Source organism: Rhinatrema bivittatum, chromosome 2 (assembly GCF_901001135.1).
Source record: "Rhinatrema bivittatum chromosome 2, aRhiBiv1.1, whole genome shotgun sequence".
NCBI lineage: Eukaryota > Metazoa > Chordata > Amphibia > Gymnophiona > Rhinatrematidae > Rhinatrema > Rhinatrema bivittatum.
In genome coordinates, this window is record NC_042616.1 from 669,521,997 (window position 1) to 669,540,635 (window position 18,639).

An 18,639-nucleotide genomic window follows, 5' to 3' on the forward strand; every position below is an offset into this window, starting at 1 on the left:
AGAAGAGCGGTGGTGGTCCCGCTTCACAAGAGTGGGAACAGGGAGGAGGCTGGCAACTACAGGCCGGTTAGCCTCACTTCGGTGGTGGGAAAAGTAATGGAGTCTCTGCTGAAAGAGAGAATAGTGAACTATCTACAGTCCGGAGAATTGATGGACCAGAGGCAACATGGATTCACCAGGGGAAGATCCTGTCAGACAAATCTGATTGACTTTTTTGACTGGGTAACCAAGGAATTGGACCAAGGAAGAGCGCTCGATGTCATATACTTGGATTTCAGCAAAGCTTTTGATACGGTTCCGCACAGGAGACTGGTGAATAAAACGAGAAGCTTGGGAGTGAGTGACAAGGTGGTGACCTGGATTGCAAATTGGTTGACGGACAGAAGACAATGTGTGATGGTAAACGGAACCTTCTCTGAAGAGAGAGCGGTTTTAAGTGGTGTACCGCAAGGATCGGTGTTGGGACCGGTCCTGTTCAATATCTTTGTGAGCGACATTGCGGACGGGATAGAAGGTAAGGTTTGTCTTTTTGCGGATGACACTAAGATCTGCAACAGAGTGGACACGCCGGAAGGAGTGGAGAGAATGAGACGGGATCTAAGGAAACTGGAAGAGTGGTCGAAGATATGGCAGCTGAGATTCAATGCCAAGAAGTGCAAAGTCATGCATATGGGGAGCGGAAATCCGAATGAACTGTATTCGATGGGGGGGGAAAGGCTGACGTGCACGGAGCAGGAGAGGGACCTTGGGGTGATAGTGTCTAATGATATGAAGTCTGCGAAACAATGCGACAAGGCGATAGCAAAAGCCAGAAGAATGCTGGGCTGCATAGAGAGAGGAATATCGAGTAAGAAAGGGAAGTGATTATTCCCTTGTACAGGTCCTTGGTGAGGCCTCACCTGGAGTACTGTGTTCAGTTCTGGAGACCGTATCTACAAAAAGACAAAGACAAGATGGAAGCGGTACAGAGAAGGGCGACCAGGAAGGTGGAGGATCTTCATCGCATGACGTACGAGGAGAGATTGAAGAATCTAAATATGTACACCCTGGAGGAAAGGAGGAGCAGAGGTGATATGATACAGACTTTCAGATACTTGAAGGTTTTAATGATCCAAAGGCAACAACAAACCTTTACCATAAGAAAAAAATCAGCAGAACCAGGGGTCACGATTTGAAGCTCCAGGGAGGAAGATTCAGAACCAATGTCAGGAAGTATTTCTTCACGGAGAGGGTGGTGGATGCCTGGAATGCCCTTCCGGAGGAAGTGGTGAAGACCAGAACTGTGAAGGACTTCAAAGGGGCGTGGGATAAACACTGTGGATCCATAAAGTCAAGAGGCCGCCAATGAAGAGTGGGTGACTCGCCAGAATGATGGCTACTGCCTGGAGACAATACCCTTAGTCAATAAACATACACATGGTTACTGTGACTCCAACATCACTCTAAGCTTCAACAGCAAGAGGAAATGTGGAAAAAAGGATTTGCACTCACAAAGACGGGAGTAGCTGGCTTGTTACGGCGGTTACTACCCCAAATCAAATATCCAAATTACTACCTCCACCTTCCTCTATTCCTGATGCCTTTCAACTAGCTTGATCACTCCATTCTTATACTTCACTTTCAATGCATATCCAGCATAGTTCTCTGCTTCAACAGCAGGGGAAAAGAAAAACTGTTACTTCACACATCCAGCAGAGCTCTCTGCTTAAACGGCAGGGGAGAAGAAAAAAGGGTTCGCACTCACAAAGCGGGGAGTAGCTGGCTTGTTACGGCGGTTACTACCCCAAACCAAATGTACCTGATACTTCACTCTCGACGCATATCCAGCATGGCTCTCTACTTCAACGGCATGGAGAAAGACTGATACATCACGAATTTCCAGCATAGCTCTCTGCTTCAACGGCAGGGGAAAAGAAAACTGATACTTCACGCATATCCAGCATAACTTCAACGGCAGGGGAGAAGAAAAAAGGATTCACACTCACAAAGCGGGGAGTAGCTGGCTTGTCACGGCGGTTACTACCCCAAACCAAATGTGCCTGATACTTCACTTTCGATGCATATCCAGCATAGCTCTCTGCTTCAACGGCAGGGGAGAAGAAAAAAACTGATACCTCACGCATATCCAGCATAGCTCCCTGCTTCAACGGCAGGGGAGAAGATAAACAACCAATAAGGGCTGTATAACATAATCTGGGTAAAAACAAATAAGCATGGGTGTAGCTTGCTTATTGCGGCGGTTACTACTCCTACTACCTCTAACTAATCAAGCTAGATATTTCACTTGGATGCAGCTCCTCCACCGCTCTCTACATTAATGGCGGGGGTGGAAGGGAATTAGAACCAAGAGCTAAGAGAAACAGATAAGTATGGGAGAAGAAATGAGGGAAGCTTGCTGGGCAGACTGGATGGGCCATTTGGTCTTCTTCTGCCGTCATTTCTATGTTTCTATAAGTTAGGTTCCAGATTAGGAGTTACCACCCAGGAAAAATATCTGGGCATCATAGTTGATATTACATTGAAATCCCTGGCTCGGTGTGCTGTGGCAGTCAAAAGGCAAACAGAATGTTAGGAATTATTAGGAAGAGAATAGCAAATAAAATGATGGATGTCATAATGCCTATGTATTGCTCCATGGTGAGCCCACACCTTGAATATTGTGTGCAATTCTGGTCGCCACATCTCAAAAAAGATATAATTGCACTGGAGAAAGTACAGAGAAGGGTGACCAAAATGATAAAGGGCATGGAACAGTTCTCCTATGAGGAAAGGCTAAAGAGGTTAGGGCTGTTCAGCTTGGAGAAGAGACAACTGAGGGAGGATATAATAGAGGTCTTTAAAATTATGAAAGAACTTAAACAGATAAATGTGAATTGGTTATTTACTCTTTGATAATATAAGGACTAAGGGGCACACCATGAAGTTAGCAAGTAGCACATTTAAAACAAATCGTAGAAAAATTATTTTTCACTCAATTAAGCTCTGGAATTCATTGTCAAAGGATGTGGTTAAGGCAGTTAATGTAACTGTTACAACTATGGCTGCTATGCAGTCTCCTCACCACCAGAGGTCCCTCACGAGCACACTCTCTTGGCTGGCCCAGTTTGGCCTACCTATCTGCTCCATGACCTGGACTTCCTATATAACCCTGCCTAGCCAATGCCTTAATGCTTTGGCATTGAGTTCCTTTGGGCTCCTTGCTCTAGTCTCCCAGTTCCCTCAGTGTGCCTTCAGGCTTCCTGTCCTGCCTCTTTGCCTTGCTGCCTTTAGGCATTTGTATTTTCTGTTCAGTGTAAGTCTTGTCTTGGTTTTGTCTAGTCCAGTCATTGTCTGTCCTGCTGTCTTGGTTCCCTCAGTCCAGTTCACACATACCTACAGTCAGTCTCACACTTACCTGCACGCTGTCCGGATTCCATCCATACCTGCACCCAGTTCCAGTGTTCAGACTATGCTTACCGGCAATCACATCCACGCGTACTCCCATGCTGCTCCAGTGTTTCCCAAAGCTCACCCTTACCCCCACGCACCTTGTTCCAGAAACTCATTCCAGACAGCATCTGGTACCAGAGACTTCTTCAAGACAGCATCTGACTCCTTCAAACCAGCTCCCAGCACTAGACTCCTTTCCAGCCAGCACCCAGCTCTACAGAATCCACACAGCCAGCACTAGAGATTCCTCTCCAGGCATTATCAAGAGACTTTACTGAGATATGTCTCCCTATCCTGAATCACCCCTGCAGGTGGTGTTCACCACACTGGGCTATCGCCCAACCGTAACAGTAGCTAGGTTTTAAAAAGGTTTGGGTAAGTTCCTGGAGAAGTCCATAAACTGCTATTAATCAATAAGAAATAGCCCCTGCTTGTTGCTGACATTAGTAACATGGAATCTATTTAATGTTTAGGTACTTGTGATTTTAATTGGCCACTATTGGAAATAAGATACTGGGCTTCATGAACCCTTGGTCTGACCTGTATTGCAGTGGAATGGGGTAGTAGGCCACTAATGCTATAGTCCAACCAGCTTTTATCCTTTAGGAAAAAGCTAGGGATCTTGGAGGGAAGGGAGCAGAGGCAAAGATTTTGTTTGCGCACACAACACCTCCAACCAAAAAGGTGTTCTGCTGCCCCGGTGTATTACATTATAAACAGCTACATTTCAGTGAAGTAAAATAAACAACTTCCATACTATTCGGTTCAATTTTTTTTGTAAAATGTGACGTCGGGTGGTTTATCATACTCCTCAAATATCGGGCATTTCGGTGGGACTGCCAGCATTTTAATCCTCTGGGTTCGGGGAGCTGGGGGGGGGGGGGGCGCCTGAAAATCCTTGCTACGTAATCGAGTTTCCAGGAAAAACTCCTGTACAAAATTCCATCATTGCGCTGAAAGCCCTTAGAGGGCAATGCTGCGCCACCTCAGAGCGTTGGGAAAAAAAAAGGAAAGAAAGAGTGAAAAAAAGAAAAAAAAACACCAACAACCATTCTCCTTGGGTCTAACGCGAAACACATCGTTCTCACAGCCCAAAAAGCAGAAAACGAGGACGAGACGGCAGAACGCAAGCAGCTCGCCCCGCCTCCCACGCACTCTGGGGTGGGAGGGGCCAACTTTGCGCAATCGCAGTGTTGTTCCGGCTGCACGCTGTGTGGGTCTGTCCCGGGAAGGCGGAGGGGAGCTGGTGCGGCCCCAGCCTTTGCTTATATAGCGCCGCAGAGGGGGGCAAATATGCATTCCAGCCCTGGGCAACGCATTAGCAGTTTCTTCCTCCGTCGGCAAACTGCATTCCCACACGGGCAGCAACAAGCGCCTGGCACCTTCGGCGCAGGGCAGTAGCTAGGCACGGATTGCTGCTATAGCCCCCGGCTCCAGCTGCCCCCTTCTCAGCGCTGATCTAGCCCAAGTTTATCTCACACACCCCCCTCCCCCCCAGCTTCTCGTGAGCCGGAAGAAGCGCGTGCCATGGGGGCAGAGCGCGGCCGGTAGAGCCACGGGCGTGCAGAGTCAGGGCAGAGAGAGAGAGTGGAAGGGGTGGCAGGAGCGCCGGCCGCACCGACTCGGCGAGGAGGTTAGCAGGGAGCGCGCCTTCTGACTCCTGTGCTCGGCTCTTTGCAGGCGAGGGAAAGGGGGGCGGCTTCGGCGGTGTGCCGGGCGGCGGGCAGCATGAACATAGTGCTGGAGTTCTTCGTGGTCACCTTCCGGGTGCTGTGGGCTTTCGTGTTGGCGGGGGCCCGGTGGCTGGTGCCGCCGCGGGAGAAGAGCGTGGCCGGGCAGGTGTGTCTGGTGACGGGCGCCGGCAGCGGCCTGGGCCGCCTCTTCTCGCTGGAGCTGGCCCGCCGCCGGGCGCGGCTGGTGCTCTGGGACATCAACAGCCGGAGCAACGAGGAGACGGCCGACATGGTGCGGCTCATTTACCGGGAGCTGGAGGCCCCCGATGCCCGCCGAGGTGAGACACCCCCTTGCCCGCCTTCCGGGACTCCACTTTATTGTTCGTATTTGGCTGTCACGTGAGTTTGGGCTTTATAGATGCGCCCCACTTAGAACGAATCTGAAGCTCATTGTTAAAAAAAAAAAGTTGTGCCCCCCCCCCCTTTTTTATTTTTTATGTTAATAGCGTGCGAAAGGTGTGAGGGATAGTTTATTTTTTTATTTACTGATATCTTCATTAATTGTCGACAGTTCTGTTGCATATGTTGATTCTAACCAAAAGTGAAAAAAAAAAAAGGGGGGGATTTATGAAACATTTGCGTGCTCGTTTTAGCGGCAATTAGAATGAATATCCTTAAGCCATGCTCTTTCCCACGAATCTGGAAGAGTTAACTTACAAGGGGAGAGCTTGTGCCAAGGCAGGGAGGTACTCATTCATAACACGCATTTTGTTCTTAAGATTTTCTTTTATTTTTTTCTCTGACGCTTTTCCTGTCAAGAAGATAGTACTTTTAAAACGAAGCTTTTGAAAGCACGGAGTCTCTATGATTTAAATAAGCTGCTTTATTTGCTGGCCCAAAAACTATGGAATGCCATGCCAGTAGAACTTCCAACATTAATGTATGAAAGAAATTCAAGAGTGACTTAAAAATTTAGCTATTCAAAAATGCCTTCTACTTGACTGAAAAATCTAGCTCCCCAATGACTCAGATAACCAAAATAAATAATAAGCAATAACTTCCTCCTTGTAAACCCCTATAATCTAGCTTTGTCTTCATGTTATGTCTACCACTGTTTTACTTCCATTTATAATGAATTTGGCCACTCATTATAATGTATGGAAGTTTTACCTGTAAACAGTTGTGACCAAGTGATTCTCACATTGAATGACAGCATATAAAACATTTAAATAAATATACCTTTTGGCATCTAACCCAGTACAGGGAAAGGGACACCTGTTTGATGCCTTGTACCTTTTCTTCTGATCTGTTTGCTTGTAATCCTGGTACATCTGACTCTCTCCGTTTTTTGTTTTCTTGGATCAGTAGGTGATGGTGTGGAAGAGGATGTGCTGCCTGGCTGCAGTCTGCAGGTTCACACTTATACCTGCGATGTGAGCAAACGGGACAGTGTGTACCTGACAGCTGACAGGGTCCGCAGGGAGGTGGGAGATGTCTTCCTGCTGCTCAACAATGCCGGGGTGGTTTCTGGCCACCACTTGCTGGAGTGTCCCGATGAGCTCATAGAGAGGACAATGATGGTCAACTGCCATGCACACTTCTGGGTAAGTGCGAGCTGCAACACTCCAGCTCAGAATGCCTGTTCTCCCTCTCTACACGCTGCCGCCTGCTTCCTATCTGCAGTTTTACCCTGCCTTTTTTGTTTCTTTTGTTCTAATGTTATCGCTTGCCTTGTGTTGTGGGGTTTTGAGAGGGTTGTAGGGGCAGTTCTTTATTTTGCGTTTTGTGTTTTTTTTCTTGTTCCCATGAAGAATGAATGATGGGAGGGTAATGGCTAAGGGTGACTGGCTACATTATTCCCAGGAAAAAAAAACCCACCTTAAGGGAATGTCTGCTCTTTAGGAGAAGGGTTTAAAAACAGGCTTGCAAAATTATTTTCAGGCCTCTGCTGTTGATCAGAAAATCTCTAGCAATACTGACTTGTACATTCTAATATAGAGAACTCACAAGATGAAATATTGTGCTGAGCTCTTTAACTCATTTCCCAAATATTTTGTTTTGCCTTCTGGCCCAGCAGTTTTTCTGCTGCTTTGGATTTCCAGCTCAAAAAAAAAAAGAGACAGAGAAAAAGATTCCCAAGGTAGTTCTCAGAGAGCCAGGGCCTAAGCGGACAGCAGCTCCAATTGAGGAGCTGCTGTCCGCTTAGGCCCTGGCTCTCTGAGAACTACCTTGGGAATCTTTTTCTCTGTCTCTGTTTTTTTTTTTTTTTTGTTTTTTTTTTGAGGTTGCAAGGGGGTGGTGGCAGCTATATATTAAACCTTCATCCTATCTAGCTTAACTATCAGTGATTGTCTACCAGTCTAACACTAGATGTCACCCTTGGGTGATGACTGGAATTCCCTCCTTCTGGTGCCTATGAACACTGTCTCTCTGAAGGATGGGAGCTGGGCTTCAGGATCCAACCCAGATCTTGTGCGTGAGCCTGCAGCACTGTCCCTGAACTGTTGGGCTGACCCAAGTATGCTTGAGCTTTAAGGGTTTTACCATTTTAATAAAAATTAAAAAAAAAAATTTGAGAAAATCCTTAATTACATATTCAGAATAATCAAAATGGAATCTAAGGTCACGTGATGCAGTAAGGGAATCAGACGTGGGGTTTCCCTTCTCGGCCTTTTCGCCTCCATCCCACCCCTCCAAGACCCCCCAATCACGGAAATACTTGGAAATACTAATCTATCACTACTAGCAGCCCTCATTTGTGCTTGAATCCAGCGGAATGACTTCCCGGGCAGCAAAAAAGGAGAATGAAAAGGCCCGGCCACCTGAGCAGGCCCTGGAAGATGAGGGAGCTGTCTCTGATGTCAGCCCGACTCTAGCATTGTCGGTGATCCGGGATGCGGTCCGTGAAGCCCTTGGACCTGAACTATTGACAATCTCTAATAAGCTGACGGAGCTGACAGCTTCTAAAACTGGCTTTGAAGCGCGTTTTACCAACATCGAGCAACGTGTATCCGATGTGCAGGATGAGCAGGAAAACACAAGGAAGGAGCTGGATTCTATTAAAGCTACTCTGGCAAAAGTCTGACCATCTGGAGGACCTTGAAAATAGATCCAGATGCTCGAATTTGCGCTTCGTTGGACTCCCAGAATCAATGGCTGAGCGAGATCTGGCTACCTTTTTTGGAAGATTGGCTGCTGCGAGTTCTGGAGCTTCCTCTGCTGCATGGCCGTTTGAGGATCGAGAGGGCCCATCATCTAGGCCCTAAAAGGGATGCAGCTACAAAACAGAGGGTAGCGATTGCGAAAATGCTAAATTTCCAGCATAAGACCGCAATACTCCGGGCTACCCGTGCTGGAAATGGGCTAGTATATGAGAGAACTGCAAGATACTAGTTTTTCAAGACGTCTCTGCTGACGCCATTTTGTAGTCGCCTCTATGCCCTGAACCTACGAGCCACCCTCGTCTATCCAGCGCGATTAAGAGTACCCACCTGGAATGGTGTTCGCTGGCTGAATAATCCCGCAGAAGCCCAAGAATTCCTGGCTGACCTGGAATCAGCGGCGGCGGTAGCTGGAGCTTTGGGCCCTTGAACTTCATGAGTGCCTCTGGCCTGCCTGCAGGCTAAAAGGAGCAATGGCGCCGGAACTTTGAGGTCCTCTGAATGAGGAGCATCGTGTAAGTGCTCCTTTCTATAGTTACATTTTTTGTTTTTTTTATATGGCATGGCACATGGAGGCCTTTGGAGTTACTCCACTGTTTGTGAGCGGGGAATTGATCCTGCGGATGCAGGGGAGCCTTGGGGGAACACAGCCGGTAGGGTGTATTTGCATATCCTTCTTGCATAATTGCTGTTGCTGCAGTGAATTCGCTCCCAGTCCCGGACTGTTTTTTTTTTTCTCTTTTGGTCTACCAATGTTTCTTCTTTTTTTTTGTTTTTTTTGTTTAAGCTGGAGAAAATGTCTTCACAGACCGACCATACCTCCTGCTAGGTTTCATGTCTTCAGGACCTATCGAGCACTGTTTACACTCTGCAACAGGGGTATTGTCACTGTATTCGGTGGCCTTGATGTTAATCTCATTTATATGTTTGTCACTTGGGGGTTAAATGTACTGCTGAGTGGTATTATTTTGGCTAGAGGGAGGTGGGCTGGGAAGGTCGCTTGCATTGAAGTGATCTCCCTTAGTTACAGAGATGTTTCTCAGTTTATAGTGGGGATGGGGAGAGGGGGGGAAAGGGTCCTGTGGTTGATGTTTATCAGGGGAGGGTATGCTGTGATGTGGGTTTGGTTGCAAATTGATTACACTGAGTCCTAGACTGCAGAGAGGGGAAGAATGAGGATCCCTGTCTCAAGTTTCACTTCTAAACTATTTCAGTAATTCTTTTGATGGGGAGGTAACTGGCTAGTCCACACTTGCACCTAATCTCATGGAATATCTGTGGTATTAATTCTCCAATTAAGAGAATGAAAATTTCCACCCATCTTAAAAAGAAATCGGCTGATTTGGTATTTCTTCAGGAAACGCATCTCACGTATGCGGAACACCAGAAATTATGCCGTAACTGGGCGGTACACCTTGCCTCAGCCACTAGCAAGTCCGCTGGTGTCGCTATTTTGATTCACAAGCGTTTGCCTATCTCTATTAAGCAGGAAATTAGAGACCCTAAGGGTAGATATATTATACTGATTGTCGAGATTTTTCAAAGCACGATGGTGCTGTGTAATTTATTCACGCCTAACAATCCGAGCATGGCCTTTTTCCAAGCTATTCATGATCACTTAGTGCCTCACCTGAATCTTCATCTTATAGTGGGGGGTGATTTCAATACTATTAGAGATCACCAATTTGACAGGGGAGGGACCCCGAGCCAGAGTAGAGGTTATTGGGGTAAGCCATTCTCACTTTTAGAGCAGGAATTTAAATTTAGTGGATGCATGGTGCATTTTAAACCCCATGGCGAAAGACTTTACACATCATTCCCGGCTTGACTATATACTGTTGAACACAGGTTTGTTCTCTATGCTCACCGAGGTGGGAATAGACGACATTGTTCTTTCAGATCACGCTCCAGTTTGGATGGAGTTGAATTGGCCCGGTGGGAATCCCATGCAGTTGAATTGGAGATATCCTAACTTCCTGGCTGAGGACATGGGTTTCCGTGAACATATCCAGGCTAAATGGACAGAGTATGCATCCCATAATGCACAATACATGGGTGATTCAGTACTTTACTGGTACACCTCCAAGGCAGTTGATTGGGGGGGGGGGGGAAATCATTTCATATGTGGCGCACCGGAGGAAAATGTTGGATAAACGAATTCTCACGCTTAGTTCCCAGCTCCAGAGTGCAAAGCAGAAACTCCTGCAAGATCATTCTCCTACACACAGGGATTTGTACCTTTCAGTGTAAAACGCTCTCAATTCCTTATTACATCAGAGGGCGAAGAAAAGTGTTATATTATCAGCACAAGCTGTTTCAAATGGGGAATAAATTGGGTAGACTAATGGCCAATTTGATTAGAGCATGGTGAACACCTCACTATGTGGCTGCACTTAAATCCCCGACCTGGACACTTGACAGTTACTCCCGAAAAATCTTTAAAATGTTGGGGGTATTATGCTACCCTTTATACTGCTGAATCCCAAGAGATGGAGGGGTGCCATTGCTTTTGCTACACAATAGACATGCCTCAAGTCACACCAGAACAACAAGCCCAGCTAAATCAGCCAATTTCGGAGACAAGGCGAGTCATCTGGCAGGCAAAACGTTATAAAGCACCGGGCCCCAATGGCTTTACGGCTGACTATTACAAAACCCTGACTGATGCAGTGATAGGCCCTCTCACTAATAACTTTAATGCCTTGATTGAACAGGGCTCATATCCAGGACAATGCAATGAGGCGCACATAACACTGATCCCCAAACTGGGGAAAGATTCACAGTCTCCTGCTGCCTACCGTCCTATATCCTTATTAAATGTGGACCAGAAATTTTTGGCTGAGAGATTGGCCCGGATTTTTGCCCTCCCTGATTAGACAAGACCAGGTTGAGTTTGTGCAAAAAAGATACGCACTCACTAATATCAGAAAGGTATTGGTTGCTATGGCATTATGTACGCAGTTTCAAGAGCCGTATATGGCCATAAGCTTGGATGCGGAAAAGACCTTTGATAGTGGCGCTATCTATTTCATATTTTAGATGAGTTGAACATCACTGGCCGGTTCCAGGAGGCGATCCGTCTCCTCTATCAAGGCCCTGTGGCACGCATAGTGGCTAATCACTATCATTCTGAGAAGTTCCCAATCCTTCGGGGGACTAGGCAGGGGTGCCCATTATCTCCCTTGTTCTTACTACAACTTGAACCTCTTCTTTTGGCCATTCAGGGCAGGTTAAGGGGGTTCGTTTCCAAACACAGACTTTTATATATGTGGCTTTCGCCGACGATTTATTAGTCTTCTTAACTAACCCCAAATCCTCTCCGCCGCATCTGTTGTCTTTTATCAATGGGTTCAGCGCTTTTTCAGGTTATCGTTTAAACCTGGAAAAGTCTGAAGTGCTAGCCTACCCAACTACGCTGCGTGATAGATGGGAGGGTCCCTTTCCACTGCTTCGGGCTCAAGGACATATACGGGATCTAGGTGTTTCTTTGTCCACTGAGCTCTCCCAGCTCTATGTACTGAATGTGCCTCCACTCTCGACCGGATGTGCAAATGGCAATCTCTCCCGTTATCTCTGGGAGGTCGCATACATCTATTTAAGATGATTATCTTACCCCAATGGCTGTATACCTTTCAGAACCTGGTGATTCGTCTTAAGGCCACAGATATTCAACAGTTAGAGGGATGAGGTGCTTTTTCTGGAAGGAGAAAAAATCTAGGATAGCGCGCTCTCAGATGCAATGTAAGTGGGGAGATGGAGGTCTGAGTGTCCCTGACTTTGTTGTATAATCTGGCAAGCAGTTTAAGAGTGGTGCGGGACTGGTTGGTTGGAGAAGGGTTCTATATTAATCTGGAGGCTGAGCACACACTGCTTGGCTCCTGGGATCTGCGTTTTGCTTTACAGACCTCAGGGGACAAGTTGAGCCTGACAGAACTTTTGGCTGGTTTAGTAGCCCAGATACACCAGGCCTGGTTGCCGTTTCTGAAACTGTTGCGGTTGCCCCAGGGTTGCGTGTATTTTTTTACCCCTGCAAGGTAATTTGGACTTTTCCCCTGGTTCTTCCCAGGTTTTTAAAGACTGCGCATTACCCAATTGGGTCATGTTTTAGACGACTGGGCAAATTCTCACAACCCAAAGGATGTCTGAGCTTTACGGCCTACAGCATTTATTTGTGTTTTCCTGTTTGCAGCTTTCCCATTATGTCAAATCACTGCCGGAGGCCAGCCTTAGGCCCAGTGGCTTCCAAGTGGTAGCTGATTTTTTTTCTTACTGGAGCAAGTGAAAATACCTCCGCTCTCACATTATTATAAAAAGTTACGGACTGCTACCTATCAGAATCCGTGCTTGGCCTTAGAACATTGGAATGGGGAAGGGGTATTTTGGGTAATGGATACTCAACTGTGTGCCTGTTTTAGGCGCATAACGAGGGTTTCCCTAAATTCTTATTACCGGGAAATGCAATATAAATTTCTTTGGAGGGCGTACGTTTCCACACAGGTGGCCTTTCATTCTACCTTAGTGCCGATGGCCAATTGTGGGAAGTGTAATCAAGCCACTGGTACCCTCTCCCATCTGTTTTGGGGTTGCTCGTTTATTCAGCAGTTCTGGAGGCGTATTATTTCTTACTTGGCTAGCCTCTTTGGCATTTCTGTACCGGTATCTCCTCTTTTGGTACTCTTTGAAATTATTCCCTTTTTACGAATTAGAGAACTAGGGCCGCATATGCTGTTTATGAAAGCTTGCTTTGTAGGGAAGAAATTGATACTTCTTCATTGGAAGGAAGCGACTAGACCATCCTTCTGGCCCTGGTGGAATCACCTACATCGTCTGATGCAAATGGGACAGTTGCCAGCTCGAGCTTCTCCCAGACTTCTTCGTACATTCCTACAGACCCGGGATCCCTATTTGCAGGCTTTGCCACATAGGGCACGCAGTTGGATTTTGAAGGATTTGATCCTGGGACTACTATTCGCGGCGATCTATTTCTCACATCACAGCAGGACCTGATTTGATTGACTGATTTGGCTTGATTGGGGGGGGGGGGGGGAGTGAAGTGTGGGTGACAAGTTGGGGCGTTGGCTACCTGAGTTGTTAACAGATATTGCTTCATGAAGTTGAATGCTGCAGAGTCACTGTATTCAACGCGCTGTATTGTTTTTTGCTGTTATTTTGGAAAAAGCAATAAAAATTGTTATAAACATCTCGGGAATCAAACGTTGCTTGTCTATTAAGTGAAAAAATGCTGGCCAATAAAAGATAGTGATAATACTGTCAGTAGCTCTGAGAGCTTTCCCTCACATCACCTCCCTGGTGCAGGCATAACTTATCCAGGTGGCTTTGGCTGGCAGGAAACTCTAAGCTTGCTTTAGAAGCACAAACATGCACTACCAGCTAGAGACGTGTGCTGCTGTGACTAGCCAGCTAGCCTAGTGGCAATCTAGTGTTTACCAGCCCAGTATAAAAGAACGGTTGTCTTGGGACCATTTCATGTGGAGGTTATAAGTTTTTTTTAAAGATTTTTTTAAAGATTTTTTAAGATTATAAAATTCAGATAGTCTCATGTAAACAAGGAGTGTAGAGCTGCTTATTTCTGTGAGAATGCTAGTTTCAAAGTTAAGAATGTCCCTTAAACCATGAATTATTGCCTTGGGGTTCTTTTTTTTTTTTTTTTTTTAAATATAGCTTTATTTCCCTCCCATAACATAGGTGAAAACTCTTAATGAAAGAGCTCTTTACAGGAAATAACACGATGGGATTCTAAATGTTTAGTCTTTTTTTTTTTTTGGTAGTAGTTTTAAGGTGACATGAGTTGTGTACCCATTTCTTCATAATTCTTAGATATATTTTGTAGGTTAGAGCTGCGTTCCTTGTCCTGATTTTTGTTTGACTTTCTGATGTATTTCTGTTAACATCTGAAATTGGTTATAGCTGTGAGATGGTGACAGATACAGGATTCTTTGGAAGATGCTCATGTAGATAGAGGATCAAATCCACTACGTTGGCCATAGATCAAATTACAGCTTGTGGGGAAAGGAAGAATGTGAGCTTGAAGAAAACAGCCAGAGTGGTTTTTAGAATAATCTGGCATATTTGTAATTGCACTGTAAATCATTCCCCAGAGTACCCTAAAGGATTGCTTTGAGTAAAACTGTTTCATTTGCGTTACCATAAGGAATGGGAAGACGGAGGCTTACATTTGATTGGCATCCATTTCTACATTGGTTTTTGTCTGATTCAAAGGTCAACCAACACTTGGTACTGTTGCTAGATACTATAGTTTAGTCTAGACCCAGGGTGGCCAACTCCAGTCCTCGAGAGCAGCAAACAGGCCTGGTTTTCAGGATATCTACAGTGAATATGCATGAGAGTTTTCCATGCCCTGTCTCCGTTGTATGCAGATCTGTCTTATGCATATCCTGAAAACCTGGCCTGATTGTGGTTCTCGGATAGGAGATGGCCACCCATACTGTAGTGTTTTGGCTTTTTTTTTTTCCTCACATGTATTGGATTATGCACAGGGATATTAAACCAGTACACTTAAACTTTGGTTTTACAATAACGTTCAATTGCAGAATTGGGAAGTATGTTATGCTTTTATATATATATTTTTTTTAACTTATATTTAGCTCATGCCTCTTCACTGATATCTCATAGCTAGTTACATTGCAAGTAGTGAGGGATTTTTACTTGTCCTTAGAGAACTTACACAAAGGGATCTTATTGAAGATGTTTTCCAATTCTCTCCCGCTCTCCTAATGTGCGCCGATCGACCTCTGCGGGGTGCCCGATGCAACATTCAAATGGGCTCCTGCAGTACAAAGGAAGGCACTAAGGGGAAATTGTGCAACCCTAGCACCGCCTCGGCAGCGAGCACCCAGGAGAGGTGGCTGTCAGTGGGTTAGGAAAAGGGACTCTCTCTTTAATTGAGCGTCTCTTCCTAACCCGTTCTGGCTTTTAAATTTAGGTTCTCCAATTCTCTAACACGTAGTTGGTTTCAAATTATAGCATGTGATATTACACAGCCCCTTTTTCAGTTCATATTTATGAAAGATGGGTGAATAGTGCTGCTATTGACCTGCTGTTCAATAAGTTGTTACTATGCAGCATTGTTGCCCAGCAGCTGAACAAAAGGAATGCTTGGAAACCTTTTTTTTAGTTAAGATCTCATTTCAGTAAGGTAAAACGGTGTCAGCTTGTTCTAGGTCCCATACCCAGGAAAGGTACGGGTTTGAATAAGTCACACAAATGTCCCTGCTGCTTGACTATAAAGGTATCTCTTGTAACTGGAAAGGATTTAGTATTTGCAGGGTTGTAGTGCAAATCAGGAAAGTTAAAGATGCTTCTGATGTGCTCTCTTCCTACCAAAAGAGACTGTGATAAGGTGAGGAGAGGACAGGGAAGACCATGTATTTTTGTAGTCTGGAAAATACTGTTTAGTACTGCAGTCTGACTTCAGCATGCTGAACGAGAAGCAGAAAGCTTCTAGTAGTGACTCGTTCCTTCTTTAAAAATTGTTTGACACATCTACTACAATCAGCAGAATAGCTTGGTTTTTAACCCTAACTTTTCATTTTTCCTTCTGTTGTGTTTTTTGTTTCGTTTGTTTGTGTATTTTGATAGTACTGAAAATCTGTACATTGCTTCAAGCTTGTTTTGGGAAGGCAATAAATTAGGATTTAAACAAGATTTGATTTTTCTCAAACTTTTATTTATCAGAACTTAAATAGTTTAAATGTGTGGTGTGTGGGTGGTTTTTTTTGTTTTTTTTTTTTAAAGGACTGAGGCAGGTGGGGAGCAGGGGAAGATTTGTGTGAAAACAAGGTGAATTGCCTTGAGAGAGCAGAGTTTGAATTGATGTTTCCCAGCAGACAATAAGAATGAGAGAGACTTAGTGGTGAAGGCTGAATGAAAGCAAGGAACAGTTAAAGCTCAGGAGCAATGGCCAAGGAATTGTAGAGTATAGAGATGGGGGCAGTGATTTTGATTTATTTTAAAATATTTTTTTAATACTGGTATTTGGAGACCGTCATATCGGTTTACATTAGTTGACAATTATTTAAAATAAAAATACATCAAATAAAACAGACAATATACAACATCACTATTACATTATTAAAATTGGTTACAATTTGCATTATAGTCCCTAAACATAGCGCATATACGGACAATCATGACATTAACTGAAAGGCATGCAATTGTCAAAGTATGATCCATTTCTCATGCTTTCGTTACTTGCCAGAGAGCTGCTGCTGTTCCACATTATACCTGTTATACCGTTTTCGCCTTCATCAAAAGCTTGTTGGTATAGCCATGTTTTGATTTTTTTTCTTAAACTTTACCACATTTGTTTCTAGTCTTAACTCAGTTGGAAGATTATTCCAAATTTTGGGCCCTGCTAGTGATAGCGCTTTCTCTTATGGATGTTAGTGTTGCCGATACCAAAGATGGAATGGATAACAGGCCTTTGTTGGCAGATCTTACTTTTTTTTTTTTTTTTTGCAGCGTATGTAGCTGTATCGCTGCATTTCAGCCATTCTACTTTCTCACCGTGAATTGCCTTATGCAGAATACTTAATGCTTTAAATTGTACTCTCTGCTCAATCAGCAACCAATGTAATTCCATTAAAACTAGGGTGATATGTTCTTTTCTACTTGTGCCAGTTAGTATCCTTGGAGCTGAATTTTGCAATAGAGGACGTACAGTGGAATAAGGTAACCTGAGCAGTAATGCGTTACAATAATCCGTGGAAGAGAATATCAATGCCTGTAGCACAGTTCTGAAGTCTTTTATATCTAATAGTGGCTTTAGTCTCCTAAGTAGTTTGTAGTAACCCTCTTTCGTTTTATTGGCTATATGATTTTTGAAGCTTAGTTCTGGGTCTATGTAGACACCAAGATCTCTAATTGTAGGTCCTAAGTTAATTTGAAAGTTTTCATAATTAAACTGTAAGTTGGTATCATTTGGGGAAATTTTTCTCTCTAACAGGATTATTTCTGGTTTTGCTATAAATACAGAGTTTCATTTGGGTTAAAAGTTGTTTTATATCATTTAAGTATATTGATATCATTTGAAATGATTTCTCTAATGTATCATTGATGGGTATTAAGATTTGAATATCATCAGCATATAGGTAGTATGTTAATCCAAGTCCTGATAACAAATGATAGAGTGGAGTTATATAGATATTGAACAATGTTGCTGATAGCGTGGACCCTTGTGGGACTCCTGTATCTAGATTGATGATCTCAGAAGATACATTATTAATTCTGACTTGATAAGTCCTGTTTTAAAAATGAGGTTAGCCATTGTAACGGCTTGGAATGGTTTATTGTGAGATTGGGGTAGTGACATCAAGAGATCCCAGTAGAAAGAGGAGAAAAGCTGCTGATCTGAGGCAGCTGAAATATCTTGTTGGCAAGTTGAATTAATGTGATGCTGTGGCCAAAGGAACATGGAGTGACAGAAGCCAAACCTTGGGTCTCAGTGTCTTCTGGTGCCTATAGCCAAGGCTTTTTTACCCCAGCAGGTTCAATTCTCTTTTGGAGCAGGTGGCAGAGCATTAATGCACTATATTGTACAGGTTCTCAATTTCAGCTAAAAGACTGTCCTCAGACCCTGTACTTTAATTCCACCAAAAGGATTAACTGCTGGGGGTGCAGAAGTCCAATCCTAGGTGTATTGTGGTATCCGTAGCTGAAAAACTGTGAGTTGAAGCCGTCTCAGGACCTGGTAAAGTCACCGTGTCTACTCCCCCCCCCCCCCCCCCACCCCTTTCAGGAACTTACAGCCACATCTGCCAAAGCCAGAGTTGACTTGAAATATTTTAAGTTGCTTACTCTGTGCATTTGAGAGTAATTTGTTCATCTTGAGCTGTTGAAACTGTACAGAGTAATTTGTGTAGGCACACCACTGACTAGCTCTATGCACATCTGGATAGAACAGAGAAGTTAACACTGCTTTTCAGAAAAGCAGGAAATATTTGTGGTTTTATCCTCTTCCAGTTCCCACTTCTTTGACCTACAAAGCAGTAAAACTTGCAGGGGTACAGATTCTCCTGCTAGAATAGCCGCAAAGATGGCTTGAGAGTGTTCTAGTTGCATGTCTTAATATATTGTGGTTATACTTCCAAAAAGGAAAACCTCAGTTTTTTCGGTCTCTCTCAAACACTCACAGTAACTTCCATGATGAACACTGTAATAGTTATTTATCAATATTTTATGACGCATAATCATGCCTGACAACGTACCTAACAGATATCCAAAAGGAGGCCGTCCGGTCTTTTAATCATTTGCGGTCAAAATCTTTGGACATTCACATATTATAATGCACGTATTGTAATGGTGTTTCAAATTTGTTTGTTTGATTTTTATATACA

At 44.3% G+C, this 18,639-nt stretch overlaps 1 protein-coding gene across 2 annotated transcripts in view; it reads left to right on the forward strand.

The window, feature by feature from the left end:
• The first annotated feature begins 4,578 nt into the window (after positions 1 to 4,578).
• Positions 4,579 to 18,639, forward strand: part of RDH10 (retinol dehydrogenase 10) — a 54,676-nt gene continuing 40,615 nt past the window's right edge. Inside the window, exons 1-2 of one of the 2 annotated variants that reach the window (XM_029591476.1) lie at positions 4,579 to 5,440; positions 6,468 to 6,706. In XM_029591476.1, the coding sequence (XP_029447336.1) occupies positions 5,158 to 5,440; positions 6,468 to 6,706 (522 nt within the window). In that variant the 5' untranslated portion in view covers positions 4,579 to 5,157. The remainder of the gene's footprint in view (positions 5,441 to 6,467; positions 6,707 to 18,639) is intronic. The other variant, XM_029591477.1, reaches the window with a different exon arrangement.